General features: G+C 39.0%; 1 protein-coding gene across 21 annotated transcripts in view; it reads right to left on the bottom strand.

The window, feature by feature from the left end:
- Positions 1 to 19,800, bottom strand: part of FAM13B (family with sequence similarity 13 member B) — a 96,828-nt gene that overhangs the window by 64,165 nt on the left and 12,863 nt on the right. For 17 of the 21 annotated variants that reach the window (XM_073994292.1, XM_073994291.1, XM_073994289.1 and 14 more), the window contains exons 2-6: positions 12,953 to 13,119; positions 10,881 to 11,072; positions 10,229 to 10,441; positions 3,683 to 3,860; positions 3,241 to 3,382 (exon numbers count right to left, since the gene is read on the bottom strand). In XM_073994292.1, the coding sequence (XP_073850393.1) occupies positions 3,241 to 3,382; positions 3,683 to 3,860; positions 10,229 to 10,441; positions 10,881 to 11,037 (690 nt within the window). In that variant the 5' untranslated portion in view covers positions 11,038 to 11,072; positions 12,953 to 13,119. The remainder of the gene's footprint in view (positions 1 to 3,240; positions 3,383 to 3,682; positions 3,861 to 10,228; positions 10,442 to 10,880; positions 11,073 to 12,952; positions 13,120 to 19,800) is intronic. The other 4 variants (XM_073994298.1, XM_073994297.1, XM_073994296.1 and 1 more) reach the window with 1 other exon arrangement.

The raw sequence follows: 19,800 nt of genomic DNA on the forward strand, positions 1-19,800 counted from the left end.
AGAAAAGAAATATTGAATTATAGCAAAATATAAAACATAAGGCATATCCTGCAGACTTTAGAGAAGTCAAGATATAAATATTAAGTTGACATTACCAGTTCTTAGAAGTCAAATCATCTTAAAAATGTAAAAAATAAACGACACAAACATTATGTATATTATTTCATTTTTATCTGCCATTACGTACATTTTTGAAAATCACTGAACTGAAATATAAACAAAATAGGCCAGGTGCAGTGGCTCATGCCTATAATCTCAGCACTCTGGGAGGCCAAGGCAGGCAGATCACTTGATGTCAGGAGTTCGAGATCAGCCTGGCCAAAACGATAAAACCCAGTGTCTACCAAAGTGACTGTAGTCCCAGCTACTTAGGAGGCGAAGCACAAGAATCGCTTCAACTCAGGAAGTGGAGGCTGCAGTAAGCCAAGATTGTACCACTGCACTCCAGCCTGGGCAACCAGAGCAAGACTCCGTCTCAGGACAGGATGGAAGGACGGAAGGAAGGAAGGAAATAAAGGTGGCATGCAGAACTCCCCAAGAGGTAGATTTCTTTTGAGCATCAAAAGACATTAAAGGTTTAAGGCATACCTATCTACTTATCCTCTTCTTGTCATTTTGCTTCAAGCAAGAATAATTTAGAGATCTATCAGTTCCTTAAACCAAGTTTTTAAGTCAAGAACTGTGTATGATAACTGGAACCCCTCAAAAAATGTGCCAAGAGTTCTATGCATCACTAATTCAGGCTACAAATTCTACCCTTAATTTATTACATATACACACAGACACAGGTTTCATCCTCAGTCTACACACTGCAAGCTCTAATCTGGCATCTATTACTGTTCCTTTAAAGTTCCTGATATTTGGATAGGAAGAAAGAGAAATGAGAAAAAAGAGAAGGAGAGAAAGGGAAAGAGGGAAGAAGGGAGAGAGGGAGGGAAAGCCAAAGATAAAAATGCTTACATGGCTAGGCGCAGTGGCTCACGCCTGTAATCCCAGCACTTTGAGAGGCCAAGGTGGGTGGATCACCTGAGATCAGTCAGGAGTTCAAGACCAGCCTGGCAAACATGGTGAAATCCTGTCTCTACTAAAAATACAAAATTAGCCAGGCATGGCAGTAGCTGCCTGTAATCCCAGCTACTCAGGAGGCTGAGGCAGGAGAATCGCTTGAACCTGGGAGGTGGAAGTTGCAGTGAGCCTAGATCACACCACTGCACTCCAGCCTGGGTGACAGTGAGACTCCGTCTCAAAAAAAAAAAAAAAAAAAAGAAAAAGAAAAAACCTTTACATAAAGAAAAGCTGAAGTATAAACTCCAAATATTAAAAAGTATTAGTCATAAAAGTTCACAAAAGCATCAAAACTCTTTTAAAGTTAGGCTGCCCAGAAAATAAAACTCTGAATCCACATAATGATATACAAGAACTATCAGGACTAATGAAAATCTGTTATGATCGACGACCTCTCAAAAGATGATGCTTTGTAATCTCACAGCAAATGAAGGGAAGCAACCATGCAAACCTGAATACATCTAAGAGTGACAGGGAAGCTTCTAAATATTACACCAGAAGCAGACAGATACCAAGATTATTCTGAGAAAACCAGAATGTACCACCCTCTTTCTAAGTGGGGACTGATACTATAAATCAAATAAATTTTAAGGTTCTACCCACACAATAGGAAACTACACAGGTGTAAAAAAAAAAAAAAAAATAACGTGCTCTCTATATTCTAATAAGATCTTCAAAACAAGGGGCAGAACAGTGTGGATAGTATCCTACTTTCTTGTAGAAAAAAACTGTTAGAAAATATTTACTTGTATTTGCTTTTAAAAACTGGAAAAACAAAAAACCAAGGGGAGGAAAGAAAGAAGGAAAAGGTGAGTATGGATGACAGCAAGACATTTTACCATATATTCTACCATTTTTAAGAAACAGGTGAATTATTATCCATTAAAAAAAGAAGTATCAGCCCCAACTAACACTCAAAATATAGGTGACTTCATAGGTTTTAACGTTAATAAAAGTTTGATGGCAAGCCACTTCACGTAAGTGCAGAAGAAAAACTACACAGACCTAAATCACAAATTTTAAACCTGAGAAGACTGGACTAACATGGCTTTACAATAAACTGTTAATTATTCAGCTTCAATATTCCCATTTCATAAAGGAGAAAGTTAAGTATGAGCCTTGTATAGTCTCAACCATCAAGATTATAAGTGGCTGGACGTAGTGGCGCATGCCTATAATCCCAACGCTTTCAGAGGCCAAGGCAGGAGGCTTGCATGAGGCCAAGAGTTCAAGACCAGCCTGGGCAACATAACAAGACCCTGTCTCTATAAAAAATAAAACAATTGTGTAAAAGATTATAAGGTAACCTCAGAAAGAGATTTTAATATTCTAGAGTCACCAGAATTTAAAAATTACCTGCCACTTAAACTATTAATATCCAGAGGCTTTCCATTAATGATAATTATACTATTGTGTTGATTTGCTATATTACTGAAGAAAAACTTCAAATTTTTAAAAATGTATACCTAATCTTTCCCTCTACTTTAAATTTCTCACCCCTTGCCTATATTCTTCTATGCTAGCAGTTCCTCTGCAAAAAAACAAAACACAGCATTATCCTTACAAAATAAACAATAGTTAGAAAAAAACAAAAACAAAAAATCTCTACTGTATACTCTGATTTTAATGCCTTTTCCTTATTAATCGAATTATGGAGGACAGGATGTTGTTCAGGGAAAAAAAAAAATCATGAATGTGCCACCTACTGATTACATGTAATAATCAAGATAATTACTTCCAAGTCAGTACTTAAATTCCACTTATGCCTATGGCAAGTCTTTAAGAGCATATTATTCTTTTTTTTTTTTTTTTTTTTTTTTTTTTTGAGACAGAGTCTCGCTCTGTCGCCCAGGCTGGAGTGCAGTGGCTGGATCTCAGCTCACTGCAAGCTCCGCCTCCCGGGTTCACGCCATTCTCCTGCCTCAGCCTCCCGAGTAGCTGGGACTACAGGCGCCCGCCACCTCGCCCGGCTAGTTTTTTGTATTTTTTTAGTAGAGACGGGGTTTCACCGTGTTAGCCAGGATGGTCTCGATCTCCCGACCTCGTGATCCGCCCGTCTCGGCCTCCCAAAGTGCTGGGATTACAGGCTTGAGCCACCGCGCCCGGCCAAGAGCATATTATTCTTAAAAAAAAAAAAAAAGAAAGAAATTATCCCTCCAAATAGAATATTCTCACCTGTTCAGTAATTGAACTCAAATCATTAGATGAAAAATCTTCCTCTTCATTCTCAAAAAACTCATAGTAGTTTTCCAGAAGTCCAGCCATTATCCTGCTCACTATTTCTTGCTCTTTCATATCTTCCACATCTGTGTAAATGCTAAGAATAAAAGTCCAAATTGAGAGTTCTTAAATCAATCACCGGTAAAGGTAGAAGACAACCAATGAGACACTTTATGAACATAGGCAATTTATGTCACCATTCTGTGCTTCCATTCTCCCATCTGTAAAATCTACCTAATTTGTAGCCTGTTCACAAAAATGTTGTAAGAATTAATTATATCTACTATAAAAAATAATTGTTCATCAAGCAACCTACAATCCTTGGGAGACAATATAATGATTCCATTTCACATATCTAATTTTTAAAAATTAAACAAAAATTTTTGAAACAACTTACTGGAAGACATCTGGACCAAAGACAGCAGCCAAAGAATTTGCAGACCAAATTTCTTCATGATGTGATGCTACATTGGCTAAAAATCTACACAGAAACTTTAACAAACTGTAATTAACAGGTGGAAGCTGCTGCAAGAGGAACCTCAACTTTCTTCCAAATTCATCTTCATTATTATAATCTATAAAACAATAATGATAGGGTTTTTTTAAATAAAGGAAAAAGCAAAGCTCTGATATTTTGCCAGGTTCACATTACTCTACCCACATCACCTTTTTACTACAACAATTCAAAACCTCTTCACTTCCTCTACTGGGGCCAAATGCCTTAGGGCTTTCCATTTCACTTATGAAACAGAGAAGAGGTGGAGAAGGGGAGCTGGAAAAAAGGAACTCAACCCCTTAATTGCTGGAGGATGTTTTCTTCATCTATTACTCATTGGCCCCAATTCTCTACTTTTGTTTTTTTGTTTTGATTTTTTTTTAAATTCTCATCCTACTGTCTCCAGCATGACCGTACCTGTGTTTCCACACTAGTGCCAACTATAAAAGGTCAAAATGCACTGGCCATGCCAGACAATACAAACTACTAGTGAGCAAAGCAGAGATGCAATTTGAGGGGCTAATAGTATCAGCGATACCTTTCAGCTTGGAAAGGAAAAACAAGGAAAGAACAAAGTAACAGTGTGATTTTCTTCTCCTGGCTTCCCAAATAAACAATTAACTTCAGCAATATCAGTAGAACTAAATTAAAAGGTCTTTCATTTCTCGGTCTGTTTTTCTCCTCTAAATTTATGCTGGTTTCTGCTTATCAAGTAAACTTTATCACACAAGTTAGGCCTTGTATTTATCGTGTCAATGAGTTTTCACTAGCAGAAACTAGATCTGTATTAATTCCATTGATTGGTGAGGATCCCATTTGGGAGAAAAAAGTGCTCAGAGGTTCTCTCAAAATAAAGTGATTTATTGCTTCATGAGTAAAAACCAATTCAATTATGTTTCATTTTGTATTTTTATGCAGGTTCTTAAAATTATTTTACTGAAAAACTTTTGGTAAAAGGTTATGGTCATGATATTAGCCATATCTGCAAAATAATACTAGTCTAAAAAGTTTATCAGGAAATAGGACTCCAGTACTATGTTGATTAAAAAAAAATTATTTTGGGCCTGGTACGGTGGCTCACGCCTGTAATCCCAGCACTTTGCTGAGGCAGGCACATCGCCTGAGCTCAGGAGTTTGAGACCAGCCTGGGCAACATGGCGAAACCCTGTTCTACCAAAAATACAAAAATTAGCCGAGTGTACTGGCATACACATATGGTCCCAGCTACTCAGGAGGCTGAGGTGAGACAATGGCTTGAGCCTAGGAGGCACTGGTTGCAGTGAGCTGAGATCGTGCCACTGCACTTCAGCCTGGGTGACAGAGTGAGACCCTGTCTCAAAAATTAAAAAAAAAAAAAAAAAGAAAACAAAATTTTTAAGTTTATCAGGAAAGGCTATAGTCACATGAGTTTTACTTAAAATTTAAAATGCAACCAATAACAACTCTTCTATACTTTGTAATATTACCAGCTGTCCATTCAAAAGTACTAGTACTTCAATTTTAAAATCAGATGGAATAGTCCCTGGATTAATGTTTAAATCACTGTACCTATAACTGATGAGAAATTTTAACAACCTAAGCATTCAACAGAAAAGGATTATTTTAGAAAATCACGTACCAAAAATGCAAGCATTATCAATATAATGAAGACACCAACACTGACAAATTTTACCTAACATTCTCTCCAGCTCTGTGGCACTTAATGCCTAGCATACCTATCCATATGTTTATTTTTATCATCTATTTATCCATCCTCCCTTTATCCTCTATAGCATTTCAGTTCTGTGAGGGCAGAGATTTTTTTTTCTTTGAGACAGGCTGTCGCTCCAGGGTGGAGTGCAGTGGCATGCTCACTGAGGCTCACCGCAGCCTCAACCTCCCAGGCCCAAGCGATCCTCCCACATCTACTTCCTAGGTAGCTAGAACCACAAGCAAATGCCACCACAGCTGGCTATTTTTTGAAGTTTTCGTAGCGACAGGGTCTCCCTATGTGTTCCAGACTGGTCTAGAACTCCTAGGCTCAAGTGATCCTCCCACCTCAGCCTCCCAAAGTGCTGGAATTACAGGTGTGAGTCACCACACACAGCCATGAGGGCAGAGATTTTCACCTAGTTTTTTTCAGTGCTGAATTCTCAGTATCTGGAGCAAAGGTCCACAGCCGGGGCTGAGGACCAGTCTGTGGCCTGTTAGGAACTGGACCATACAGCAGGAGGTGAGCAGCGAGTCAGATCAGCAGCAGCATTAGGTTCTCATAGGAGCAAGAACGCTACTGTGAACTGTGCATGCAAGGGATCTAGATTGTACATTCTTTATGAGAATCTAATGCCTAATGATCTGAGTTAGAACAGCTTCATCCCAAAACCATTCCTTCTCCCCATCAGTGGAAAAACTGTCTTCCACAAAACCAGTCCCTCGTGTCAAAAAGGTTGAGGACTGCTGGTCTAGAGCAATGCCTAGCATATAGCAGATGTTCAATACACATTAGTTGAATTCACTGAATGAATACACAGTAACTGAAAAAAGATGTTGAACATACTACACCATTTGACTTGATGGTGTGGTAAGCTTGTGGGCAATACTGTTTTTATTTGAAATACTATCAACATTATCCAAAGTTTTGTTGGGTACATTTCTTCTACACATTTATACCTATACTGGCCTGTTTCTGAAGTCTTCAAATAAGGCACAGAAGCACTTCAAAATACATTAAATATATACATACTTGCTTAAATTTCTTTCCTTTGGAGTCTACTTTCTAGTTAAATCATATCCAGGGAAAATAATGTATGTTTATCAGAGAAGTTTCCCCTAACAATTCCTTCAAGTACTGTAATATTTTCTGGAAATGTTCTAACTAATCCACAAAACTGCTAGCTATGTTTTCTACCAAAACACAATGGATAAGCAGTTGAACTAACCATTATGGTCTAAACCAGAAGTTGTCAACATCTGACAAATGAACGGCTGTCATGACTTTGGGGAAGACAGTGCCTATGGTAAAGCTAAACATCCTACAGTACACAACCCCCATCACAAAAAATTATCAAGCCCAAAATTAACAGTACCAAGGCTGTGAAACCCTAGTCTAAATGAAAAGTTTAACCACACCAGTGAATGCACTGTCCTGCTACCACAGAGAAATGAAACCACTTTTTAAAAACAAAAGCTGAAATGCAACTGCAACAGTGCTTCTTTCATGGTCTTAAAAGCAATAACTGGGCCGGGCGCGGTGGCTCAAGCCTGTAATCCCAGCACTTTGGGAGGCCGAGACGGGTGGATCACGAGGTCAGGAGATCGAGACCATCCTGGCAAACACGGTGAAACCCCGTCTCTACTAAAAAAAATACAAAAACCTAGCCGGGTGAGTTGGCGGGCGCCTGTAATCCCAGTTACTCGGGAGGCTGAGGCAGGAGAATGGCGTGAACCCGGGAGGCGGAGCTTGCAGTGAGCTGAGATCCGGCCACTGCACTCCAGCCCGGGCAACAGCGCGAGACTCCGTCTCAAAAAAAAAAAAAAAAAAAAAAAAAAGCAATAACTGTCATGTATTTGTGAACATTAAAATATTATCATATTATTTATCTACAGCTGGGTGCCATGGCTCATGCCTGTAATTCCAGCACTCTGGGAGGCCAAGGTGGGTGGATCACTTGAGGTCAGGAGCTCGAGATCAGCCTGACCAACATGGTGAAACCCCATCTCTACTAAAAATACAAAAATCAGCTGGGTATGGTAGCATACACCTGTAGTCCCAGCTACTCAGGAGGCTGAAGCACGAGAATCACTTAAACCTGCAGAGGTTGCAGTGCACTGCAGAGGTTGCAGTAAGCCAAGATGGTCCCACTGCACTCCAGCCTAGGTGACAGAGCAAGACTCTGTCTCAAAAAATAAAAGAAACAAAATTATCTGCAGTAAACAAAGAGAGGAACCTTTGTTCAGAGATCTAGACATCTTCCCAAAAGAATAACTAAATGAATGAATGAAAAGATGATATTACAACATAAATGCAAATATCACCTCAACTACTACCACACCTAGCAGAATAGCTATTAAAGAAATGGGTGTATATGTGAGTATATGTGCACACATACATATACATGCCAATGATTATGTATGTGTAAGTGGAAAATAGAAGAAAACAGTGAATTTCTCATATTAAACATGAAAGCACTTATGGACCATAAGTATTTCTGCATGTCTTAAATTCCTTCACAAGTGAATGTTAGCATAAGAATAATTAATGAGATGTGTATTGTAATTCCATGAATGTCAACATGGTACATGGTGCTATCATAATTTTAAATGAAAACCAGGCCTTGGCTAAGACTGATACTTTTTCAAATAGGGTAAATGCGCGATTTTTGAAAGAAAAGAAGGGGTAGGATTGGTTTACAATTTATCATCAGAAAGTTGAGTCTTTGAAGAGGAACTTAGTTGTCCCAACAGTACATGATGCTGTCATAATTTTAAATGAAAACCAGGCCAGGTACAACGGCTCACTCCTATAATCCCAGTGCTTTGGGAAACTGAGACAAGAGGATCACTTGAGCTCAGGAGTTCAAGACCTGCCTGGGCAACATAGCAAGATCTTGTCTCTCCAAAAAAATAAAAAATTTTAAAAAATTAGCCAGGCAAGGTGGTGCGCCCCTGTAGTCCCAGCTACTCAGGAGGCTGAGGCAGGAGGATCACTTGAGCCCTGGAGATCAAGGCTGTAGTGAGCTAGGATCACACCACTGCACTCCAGCCTGGCCGACAGCAAGAACATTTTAAAAAACAAAACAAAACAAAAACAAAACAAAAAACAAATAAATGAAAACCAATTGAAATGACGATCCTAGTGAAAAATAAATAGTTTCTGATAGATACTACCCGTGAGTCAATGACTTTGCTTCCATTAAATCTCATTGCAATTATTAATTTATAAATTTTCATTCAGGACTGAAAGATTATCTGAATCTTGCAACTTTAAATACATGTCTGCAATTCAGCTAACAGAGGGAACATGGAAACCTATCACTATAAAGAGAATGGCTCTAGAGTTATCTAAAAAGGCTCAAAAAACCTTTATCATACTGGTTTCAGTTCATATTTAATAAATGCAAAATGCTTATTAGGTATCTCAACATAAACATTTGAAAACATTCCTGTAATAATAAAATGAATTCAAAAACTCAAAACAAAAAACCGTAATTTTGGGGGGAGAAAAATTAAAGTGATGAATTGAAAAAAGGGGAGCCTTACTAATAACATTTCACTTTAAAACCTGTTTTTTGATCCAGATTATACAGTAAAAGAACAGAACTGAATCAGGTTACCCATTCCTGAATATAGCAAGTTCAAAGTGAGCCTTATGATTTAGCTGTACAGAAAACATGTGTAAGAGGGTCACAGAACATCTCTGCATTGACCTTTATACATAAATCAAAGACACCTAATTAACTTAGGCTCACAGTTTAAAATTTAAGAAAAAGACAGATAAACATTTTCAAAAGAAAATACACTTTCTCTGACAACATAATACTTAAGGATATATACACACATATTACAGAATGCCCAGCTGTGATAGAGATAGGCACAAAGGAAGTAGTTATAATTTCTTAGCATAACTGAATTTCTTTAGAAGCCCCGATTCAAACAATAAATGAACTCCATAATACCAAAAAAGCCTGAAAAGGTATAAAATTCAAGAAATATATAATGTTATATGCCAACTTTATACATTTTCCTATATAATGAAGCATGTCCCTCCATTACAAATATATGAATACCATTTGGCTCTAGGAACAGAAGCATTTCCTCACTTCTTGGTTCTTTGACCTTTCTGCTGCCTCTACCCCTATTTTTCCCGTTCCTATTCCACTCTAGCTAAGCACTACTTTTTAGTCACCACCAAAAAAAAACCTAACAAAGATAAATCTTTTTTTGTTTCTTTGGCTTAGAGTCTGATGTTCAATTTGATATTCATTTCCTTTAGGTAAGCGTCCAAGAACAAGTTTTAGGTATATTCCAAGACTAGAATCAAAGTTATCTTCTTGCTTTTGCTAGGAAATTCTATCAAACCAGGGATAAGAAACCCTAATAGTGGTAATATCTCCACTAAGCAACACCTTTGGCTGCTATTGGACATTGTGCCACCACACACATTACCTTACATAAATTTCTCTTCTTTTTCATGACCCCTCCTACTCCTTGTTCTTGTCTCCTCCCTTTCCTCTTCTTCACCTTGTATCTTACACTAATAAGACCAATAACAAAAAGCAAGCAGTACTAGAGGGATCCAGGAAGTTGCCTTTCCTTTGACAAGATCATACAGCCCCAAAAAGCAAAAGAGAAAATAACAAATTAAACTCTAAAATACTATACTTACTGCTTACATGTCAAGATTTCTAAAAGGTAAAGACTAGGAAATTAACAACAAATGACTGGTTGATAAGTATCAAATTATGTTACCTTGAGAAAGCTGCATCAAGTGAATATGTAAACTGCCAGGGATAACAGGTTCAGGAAGTTCTTGAAGAAAAAATCTAAGAAGGCTAATAGCTGAGGGAACATCTGCTTCCTTAACCAAATCCACCTCTTCTCCGCTGTCGTATCTCTGCCGAAGCCACTCCACGGTCTCAGCATTTCCATTGACTTGAAAAAGTCCTTGTTGCTCCAGACCTCCTACATTAGTTCAAGGCAATCATTCAATAAGCTGCAAAGTCAACTGCTTGACCATATATATTCATTCTCCTATTAACTTAAAATACTCATACTTTTGGAAAGCCTTTCTTGGCTCCCATGACTTGACTAAAAACCTTCAAATTATACATCTAGAAACATACTATCTCTGTTCTAAGGGATATTCCATTTTACCCCACCCCTTATATCCATTAAAAATATTCCTATCACCCCCACTAAAACTTGTTCTAGGCTGGGCAACTGTCATTTCTAAGTATATGAATTTAAGTAAAAATCACACTAAAATATTAAAAAGAATTTCTAGTTTTTCCTGTTTTGGACATTTCATACAAAAAAAAAAAAATTAAAAATCCAAGGTCAAAAAGGGGTAAGTTGTGTTTATTAAAACAAAAGCTAGCCCTCAAAGTAAGGAAATGTATACCATGTTCCTCAATATAGTCCACAACGTGGCGGACTATGAATGGAACCTCATTGTCTGGATGTCCTCCCTGCTGCAGCTCATCAAGTGGAATTCCAAATATTTTGTTAGCAAGAACGGAGTTGCAGTTACTCAAGGAAGGGGAGGAGCTCTTCCTCATATCTTTTTTGCAGCCAGAAATCAAAGCTGTCTTTTCTGCCAAATGAAAGACAAAAAAAAAAAAGACTATAATGATTAACAGGTGGCAATATGACTAGATACATTAAAGAAAAATGCTTTACACCTGAATGTGTTCTCATCTATTTAAATATGTTCCAGTTAGCAGGCCCATAGTGTGTTCTACAGATGAAGTTCAGTACAATTATCTAAATATATTCCCTATTACAAAGAGTTAGTGCTGAATGTTCCCTTTAGTGCTTGCATACTTATCAAACAATAGCAAAGTTAATCATCAAAGATATAGCAAGAAGCACTAATGTCCCAAAGACAAATTAAGGACCAAATTTGGCTCCAAGAAAACCTTTACTAAACAAGCTTATTAATGACACAGGTAAATCCAAACCCATTCTGGACTGTGCCATATAAAGCTCATCTAACCCCTCAATTCATAAGTCCAAACGGGAGAGAATCCTTTTTAGAAAGTGATGATCTAATAACCACTTTTTATAAATGATGGGCTAATAAGAACAAGATTAATGAGTTCTTATTTCTACATGATAGAGCAGCTGTAATATATATATATATATTTTTTGAGATGGAGTGGAGTCTCACTCTATTGCCCAGGCTGGAGTACAGTGGCCTGATCTCGACTCACTGCAAGCTCCACCTCCTGGGTTCATGCCATTCTCCTGCCTCAGCCTCCAGAGTAACTGGGACTACAGGCGTCTGCCACCACACCTGGCTAATTTTTTTGTATTTGTAGTAGAGACAGGGTTTCACCGTGTTAGCCAGGATGGTCTCCATCTCCTGATCTCGTGATCTGCCCGTCTCGGCCTCCCAAAGTGCTGGGATTACAGGCGCCCAGCCTGTAATACATTTTTGTAAAAAAGAAATTTTTCATTTCTCAACATCAACTTTCAATAAGAGATGTCCTCTTATCAACACTGTTATTTCATTTTTTGACACGGAGTTTCACTCTTTTTGCCCAGGTTGGAATGCAATAGTGCAATCTCAACTCACTGCAACCTCCACCTCCTGGGTTCAGGCAATTCTCCTGTCAGCCTCCCATGTAGCTGGGATTACAGGTGTGCGCCACCACGCCCGGCTAATTTTGCATTTTTAGTAGAGACAAGTTTCACCATGTTGGCCGGGCTGGTCTTGAACTGCTGACCTTAGGTGATCTGCCCACCTCAGCCTCCCAAAGCACTGGGATTATAGGCACACATCGTCGCACCTGGACTTAATAGTGTTATTTCATAATTATCCATAATAAAAAGTTTCAGAACCATCTAGTTCAGAAGAAACAGTTATTTGTCCTAATTTTGTAGGAATTGTGATCAGTAAAGAAGTGGGAGAAAACAATGTCTCAGATGGCCATTTCCAGTATCTGACACATAAGAGAACAAGTAATCCCAAGAAAAATTTATTTTCTAAAATAAACACATTACACATTTATTACTTTATGTAGGAAAAGAGTATTTGTAAAAGAAAGAAAAACTCAAAGGTTGATAATGAACAACATGACACCAGCTGGTCTTTTTTCCATCACCCCAGAAAAACAATTTCTTTCACACTGCAAGAGAAAGATAGCAAATCACAAAGATAAGTCTACTAAAATTCATAAGTTTACAAAAATAAGGTCCACTGGATCAAGTGTATACCCACTGGATCAAGAATGTCACAACATGACTAGGAAACAATGCAGCCAACTTAAAAGAAAAGAAAAAATTAACTTAAGATAGCAAAATACCATACATTTACATAGTCTCAAACAAGCAACATCCATTCTTCGACGTATCTGGTGCCAGCTAAGAACTATAAAACCTCACGTTAAATCAAATAGCAGCCACAGGGGCAAGTTTCAAAACCTCTATGGATTTATAGAGCAGGAGACAGTTATCATTTTGAAAACTTACCTTTCAGGACTTAAATACCTAAGTTTAAAAAATGGCTTCTGCACCAGCTACCCTCACTGAGCAAGCATTCTTTTGTCATTTATGGCTGTTTGAGATTATGGCAGAAGATCAGCCTGTAGTTCCTCATTGAAGAAATGCAGAACTCGATCAGTACTTCAGCAGTTAATCTACAAGATAAAAACAATTACTTCAATTTCCCACATCTTTAACTGTCAGAAGAGACTATTAATAGAAGCAGCAGTAAAGTCCTCTTAAGACATTACCTATATTGAAAGTTATTCTTCTGTCTGAAAAATGTATTTGTAACCTAAAGGCAATACCTTGCAAAGGTTACAGATGATGATGGAAAACTGGAGAAGAATCTTTCTGCTGAAGATAAATAAATAAACGAATTGCAAAGGAGGATGTGACAGGACACATCTTCAAGGACTACACCATTCAAATAATCCATTTTCCTCAATTATGTGCAGACACCCTACCCCATCCCATTCCTTACTCATTTCCTCACATACTGAGAACTAAACATGGAAGTATTTTCAAAAGATCAAAGAATCAAAGATATGATTTAAGCTTGCTATTATACTTAAGTACTTTCTTCCTTTTTTGTATACAACATAGTGGTTGTCTGAGTTCCCTAATTTAGAGAAGCAATAGCATATGTTGGAAAAGAGCAAAAAGAACAGACCCAGAAAGGTTTAGATTCAAATACTAACTCCATCATTTTGTAGATACATGATGGTGAACAACTTCCATGTCTCTGAGCCTAGGTTTCTTTATATAAAATAAGAAACTGCCTGTACAGGCCAGGTGCATTGGCTCATGGCTATAATCCCAGCACTTTGAAAGGCCAAGGTGGGAAGATCACTTGAGCCCAGGAGTCTGAGACCAGCCTGGGCAATACAGTGAGACCCCATCTCTACAAAAAAAATTTAGATATTAGCCAGGTATAGTATTGCCTGTAGTCCCAGCTACTTGGAAGGTTGAGGTGGGAGGATCACTTCTGCCAGGAGGTGGAGGCTGCAATGGCCTGTGTTTGCACCACTGCACTCCAGCCTGGGCAACAAAGTGAGACCCTGTTTCAAAAAAAAAAAAAAAGAATAATACCTGTACAGCTGTTAAGTTTAACTGAGATAACAAGAGAACTAGTCTCCTCTCTCTTCTTTGCATAATGCTAAAAGACCAGCAATTAGACTAGGGAGAGAGAGGGGAACTTGTTTGGTAAAGTGTTTAATACTTAATCTCATCATCCTCTGTGAATTCTAATGGTATTATTATCCTCTGTGAATTCTAGTCATCTATTAACAAATCTTTTAATAAGCTCAGTAAACTACACTGCAGGACTCTGACCAAGAAACTTCAGGTAAGCAGAAGAGTAATATCAATCAGTGTGGTTTTCAAAGAAGTGTTATTAGTAACATACACCTCCAGGAGGAACATTAAAAACTAAAGGTAAGGAAAACCATATTCCCACAACAAATCTTTTAGTGGATAATTACTTGCAAAACATCCTGAAATGCTTGCTAAAACATGTAGTTAATCTACCTATCTATCCATTTGAAAACAACTTCAAAGTTAACTTCAGAGATAAGGTATTTAACAGACTTACATTAAAAGTCAAGCTGATACCCTCATGACATAAAGGGGGATGAAAACTCACTACAAAAGTCTGTCAGGGAGCAAGTTCTATACATCACTAAAATGGCTACTCAGTGTTTAGAATGCCTTGTTAATGAAACCAAGAACCTATTTTCTTTCTTCTTTTTTTTTTTTTTTTTTTTTTTTTTTGAGACAGGGTCTCACTCTGTCACCCAGGCTGGAGTGCAGTGGTGCAATTATGGCTCACTGCAGCCTCAAACTCCTGGACCCAAGCAATCTCCTGCCTCAATCTCCCAAATTGCTGGGCCTACAGGCACACACCACCACGCCCAGCTGTATTTTTAGTAGAGAGGAAGTCTTCTGTTTCCCATGCTGGTCTCAAACTCCTGGCCTCAAGGAATCTCTCCCACCTTGCTGGGATTACAGGCATTAAGCCACTGCTCCCAGTCAGGAGCCTGTTATCTCATCTCATGTCCTCTACTACCCCCAACCTCTAACTGGACAACCTGAAAGCACATTTTCCTAAGTTGAGGCTAGGTAGGAATCTATGAATTCATCAGTAAAAATTTACCCTCAACAGTAGGAAAACAATCGAAGGCATCAATCTTTCTGACAACTAGCTTCTCCCTCTCCTGAGGATGATGATGGATATAGCAGCAACAAACATTAAATGAGCAGTTATTATATGCCAGGCAGTTTCATGAACTTTACATGTATTAAGGTATTCTTTAACCCTTAGACATTGCAGAGGCTCACCAATTTACTCACAGTCCACCCAAATAATAAGGGTCAGAGGCAGAATATGAAACCAGAGAATGTGATTCTCAAAGTTCTTGAGTTCTTAATCACTATACTATCTTTCCACGTAAATTATCACAATTTATAGTATGATAGAATGTCATAATCTGGTGCTCAAACTGGCCACAGTCTTTTTTCTTTTTTTTGAGACAGGCTGGAGTGCAGTGGCGTGATCACAGCTCACTGCAGCCTCAACCTCCCGGGCCTACGTGATCCTCCTACCTCAGCCTCGAGTAGCTAGGACTACAGGCATGGGCCACCACACCCAGCTAATTTTTATAATTTTTGTAAAAATGAGGTTTCACCACATTGCCCAGGCTGGTCTTGAACTCCTGGGCTCAGGCAATCTACCCACCTCAGCCTCCCAAGGTCCCGGGATTACAGGCATGATCCACCATGCCTGGCCTTATAGTCTTACATACATTTTAGGTCATCACTTATTTTTAGCTTGCGAACAGGTACTTCCAGAGGGCAGGCCTATGGTCTAAGCCCCAGCAGCTAATCTTTCACTTGGGACTTGTATCTAGAGCACACTGCTAAGAACTCTCAGACTGGAGAGTGGCCCAAGGTAACATTTCTGCAAACTGCAAAGTAGTTGACATTATTTAGTCCTGTTTCCTACCCCCTTTCAGAGCTTAAATCATGTAAACACTCCCTTCACATCTGTGGTGGGTTGAATAGTGTTTCCTGCAAACCTCATGTCCACCCAGAACCTCATAATGTGACTTTATCTGGAAATAAGGTCTTTGCAGGTATAATTAGTTAAGGATCTCAAGAGGAAATCATCCTAGATTTAGGGCAGGCCCTAAATCCAATGACTCGTGTCCTTATAAGAAGAGGACAAGATACACAGAGACACACAGAGAGAAAGAAGAGCATGTGAAGACAGGGAGAAACTGGAGTTATGCTGCCAGAAGCCAAGAAATGCCAGGAATCACCAGAAGCTGGAAGAGGCAAAGAAAGATTCTCCCCTAGAATCTGCCCTGTGGACACTTCGTTTTGGGCTTCTACCCTCCTGAACTGTGAGAGAAAACTTCCTATTATTTTAGAGCCACCTAGTTTGTAGTAATTTGTCATGAAAGTCCTAGAAAATGAATGCAACACCTAAACTACAATATTACATTCTAAAAAAGAAAAAGGAAAACAGCAGCAGGCATCATACGAAAATATCCCAAAGAACTCTAATAAAATGTCCTAGCAGATAGAATCAATAAAATGCAAAGAAAGCAGTTCAATAAAAGGACTGACACAAGAGAATACAATGTGTGGACTTGAAAAATAACCAAGTATTTCCAAAAGCATACTGTTATAAATCCAAACAGCAAAATTATACACACACACACACACACACACACACACACACACACACATACACACATATATATATACAGAGAGAGAGAGAAAGGAGAGAGAGAGGGTTTTTTGGTTTTTTCTTTTTTTTTTTTTTTTTTTTGAGACTGAGTCTGGCTCTGTCGACCAGGCTGGAGTGCAGTGGCGGGATCTCAGCTCACTGCAAGCTCCGCCTCCCGGGTTTACACCATTCTCCTGCCTCAGCCTCCAGAGTAGCTGGGACCACAGGCGCTCGCCACTTCGCCCGGCTCGTTTTTTGTATTTTTTTAGTAGAGATGGGGTTTCACCGTGTTAGCCAGGATGGTCTCGATCTCCTGACCTCGTGATCCGCCCGTCTCGGCCTCCCAAAGTGCTGGGATTACAGGCTTGAGCCACCGCGCCCGGCCGGTTTTTTGTTTCTTTTGAGATAGAGTCTTACTCTGTCACCCAGGATGGAGTGCAGCGACACGATCTCAGCTCACTGCAACCTTTGTCTCCTGGGCTCAAGCAATTCTCATGCCTCAGCCTCCTGAGTAGCAGAGATTATAGGCACGTGACACCATGCACAGCTAATTTTTTTGTATTTTTTGGTAGAGATGGGGTTTCGCCATGTTGGCCAGGCTGGTATCGAATTCCTGACCTCAGGTGATCTGCACACCTCGGCATTACAGGCATGAGCCACCACTCCCAGCCCCAAACAGCAAAATTATTTTAAATACAAGTGACAGTTGCCTAGCATGGTGTTGTTGACGAGGAATAGGAAATGACATTGAATTTTACATCATATACCTCACCATGAGATAACGGTGATTACAAAGCTCTATATATATACACATATATATACATATATATTTTCTTTGAGTCGAGGTCTCACCCTGTTGCCCAGGCTGGAGTACAGTAGCCCAATCATGGCTCAGTGCAGCCTCAAACTCCTGGGCTCAAGCAAACCTCCCATCTCAGCCTCCTAAATCACTGGGATTACAGGCATGAGCCACTACTCCTGGCCCAGAAACCATGCAATTAAACACCAATTATCAACAAAGTTGGGTAACATTCAAGCAAGCGTACCTTCATACACCAGCTATCAACCTAAGTTCCACAGGGACTCAAGGTACTTTTGCATTCCATTCAATTTCATTTACATATGCAAATATACACATACATAATACCAGCAAACATACCCCTTTTTCACCCCATGGGCTGAAAAATTTAATATTGTTGAAATATCCATACAAACCAAAGTGGTCTACAGAGTCAATGCACTCCCCATCAAAATTCCAACAACATTCTTCAAAGAAACAGAAAAAACAACCCTAAATTTTGTACAAAAACATAAAAACCCTGATTAACACAAACAATCCTGAAGAAAATGAACAGAGCTGGAGGCATCACACTAGCCAACTTCCAAATATACTACAGAGCTATATTAACCAAAACAGCATCTACAATCAACTGATTTTTGACAAATGAAACATACCTTTCTTAACAGCACAGAATCTTTACACTTTAAATATCTACTAAAATCAGTAGTGGGGACCTTTAAAAAGGGGTAGAGCACCAATATCAATACTATAGATAATAACAGCAGACAGTATTTGCCTGTTTCCCCTTTCACTATGATTATAAGTTTCCTGGGGCCTACCCAACCATGCAGAACTGTGAAACAATTAAACCTCTTTTCTTTATTCTGGCAGTTCTTTATAGCAGTGGGAGAATGGACTAACACAATCAGGAAAATACCAAATCAATTAAATCTGTTATTAAGTTCATAGTCACTTTGCCATTAAGTAATTTATCAGATACAAAGTATAACTAACACAGAATTCAGGACTAGAAAGTTTTTAAATTAAAGAGGGCTCTATTGCTCAAAAGGGTGGGAATTTCACTGCCTTAAAAAATAAAACCAAAAAAAGAGTATAACCTATTTCTTGCAATAATGTGGGAAATATTAATATACCTATTCCTAAGAATCTGTTCATCTATGTGCACTTTAACATATTACTTGAAGGAACAATCCTCCATGGTGATTCCACAAAAGTACAAGGAAAATGGAATCAAGCATATTTTGTAGGACTACAGTTGTCAAATTGTGGTACTAGATATAGCACATATATTTCACAGGTTACAATCACTATACCTAACACATTTCACCCATAGATGGCTCATTATTCCTCTCTTATTCAAAGTATTCAGATAAAAAGTGGTTACTCCTGGAGATAATCTATTGGTAAACAGCTTGGCTAATTTTGAGAAACTCTCAAAAGGGTTTCATGGACACAGTCAATTATCTTATAACCTCCAATCATGATGTCAAGCTATTCAAATCAGAACAAAAGTAACAAAGTCCCATAAACGGATAAAAATCACTTGTGACTAAATCCTCTCATCTATCTTTCTAACTGATCTCCTTATTCTAAAATCTAATCAACATTCCCCCTGCATAAATAAATCATCTACACTAGAGTTTTTTAGAAAGGGTCCATCATTGGCTGATCCTTGAGGAAGAGCTAATTTAGCAGATACTCACTTTGACTTAATAGAAAATCATGCAGATTAGTGGGCCAGTGACTTTGGAGTGCATTTGGGAAAGGGAACCTGTTGGCAGCCATCTTGCTCTAGCTCATTACAAGCTTCTTTTTTTTGGGGGGGGGGCAGGGACAGAGTCTTACTCTGTCACCAAGCTGAAGTGGACTGCAGTAGTGCAATCTCGGCTCACTGCAACCTCCACCTCCCGGGTTCAAGTGATTCTCCTGCCTCAGCCTCCAGAGTAGCTGGGACTACAGGTGCCCGCCACCCACGCCCGGCTAATTTCACCATGTTGGCCAGGATGGTCTCCATCTTTTGACTTCGTGATCCGGCCGCCTCGGCCTCCCAAAGTGCTGGGATTACAGGCATGAGCCACTGCGCCCGGCCCACAAGCTAATTCTTTACTCAGGAGACAAGCATTTAAAGTGTCACCTTTCCTCATACCTTCCTAAGTAGGATTAAACATTCCTCTACCACTCTTCTCTGTTTTTTAAATGCTGATGTGTGAACCATATACAACTCTAGAAATGACTACTGGCAGCTATTTCAAGAGGTAATCCTTGGGGAAGTTTCTTCAACTGTCTAAACACAGATACCTC

Source organism: Macaca fascicularis, chromosome 6, assembly GCF_037993035.2.
Source record: "Macaca fascicularis isolate 582-1 chromosome 6, T2T-MFA8v1.1".
Lineage (NCBI taxonomy): Eukaryota > Metazoa > Chordata > Mammalia > Primates > Cercopithecidae > Macaca > Macaca fascicularis.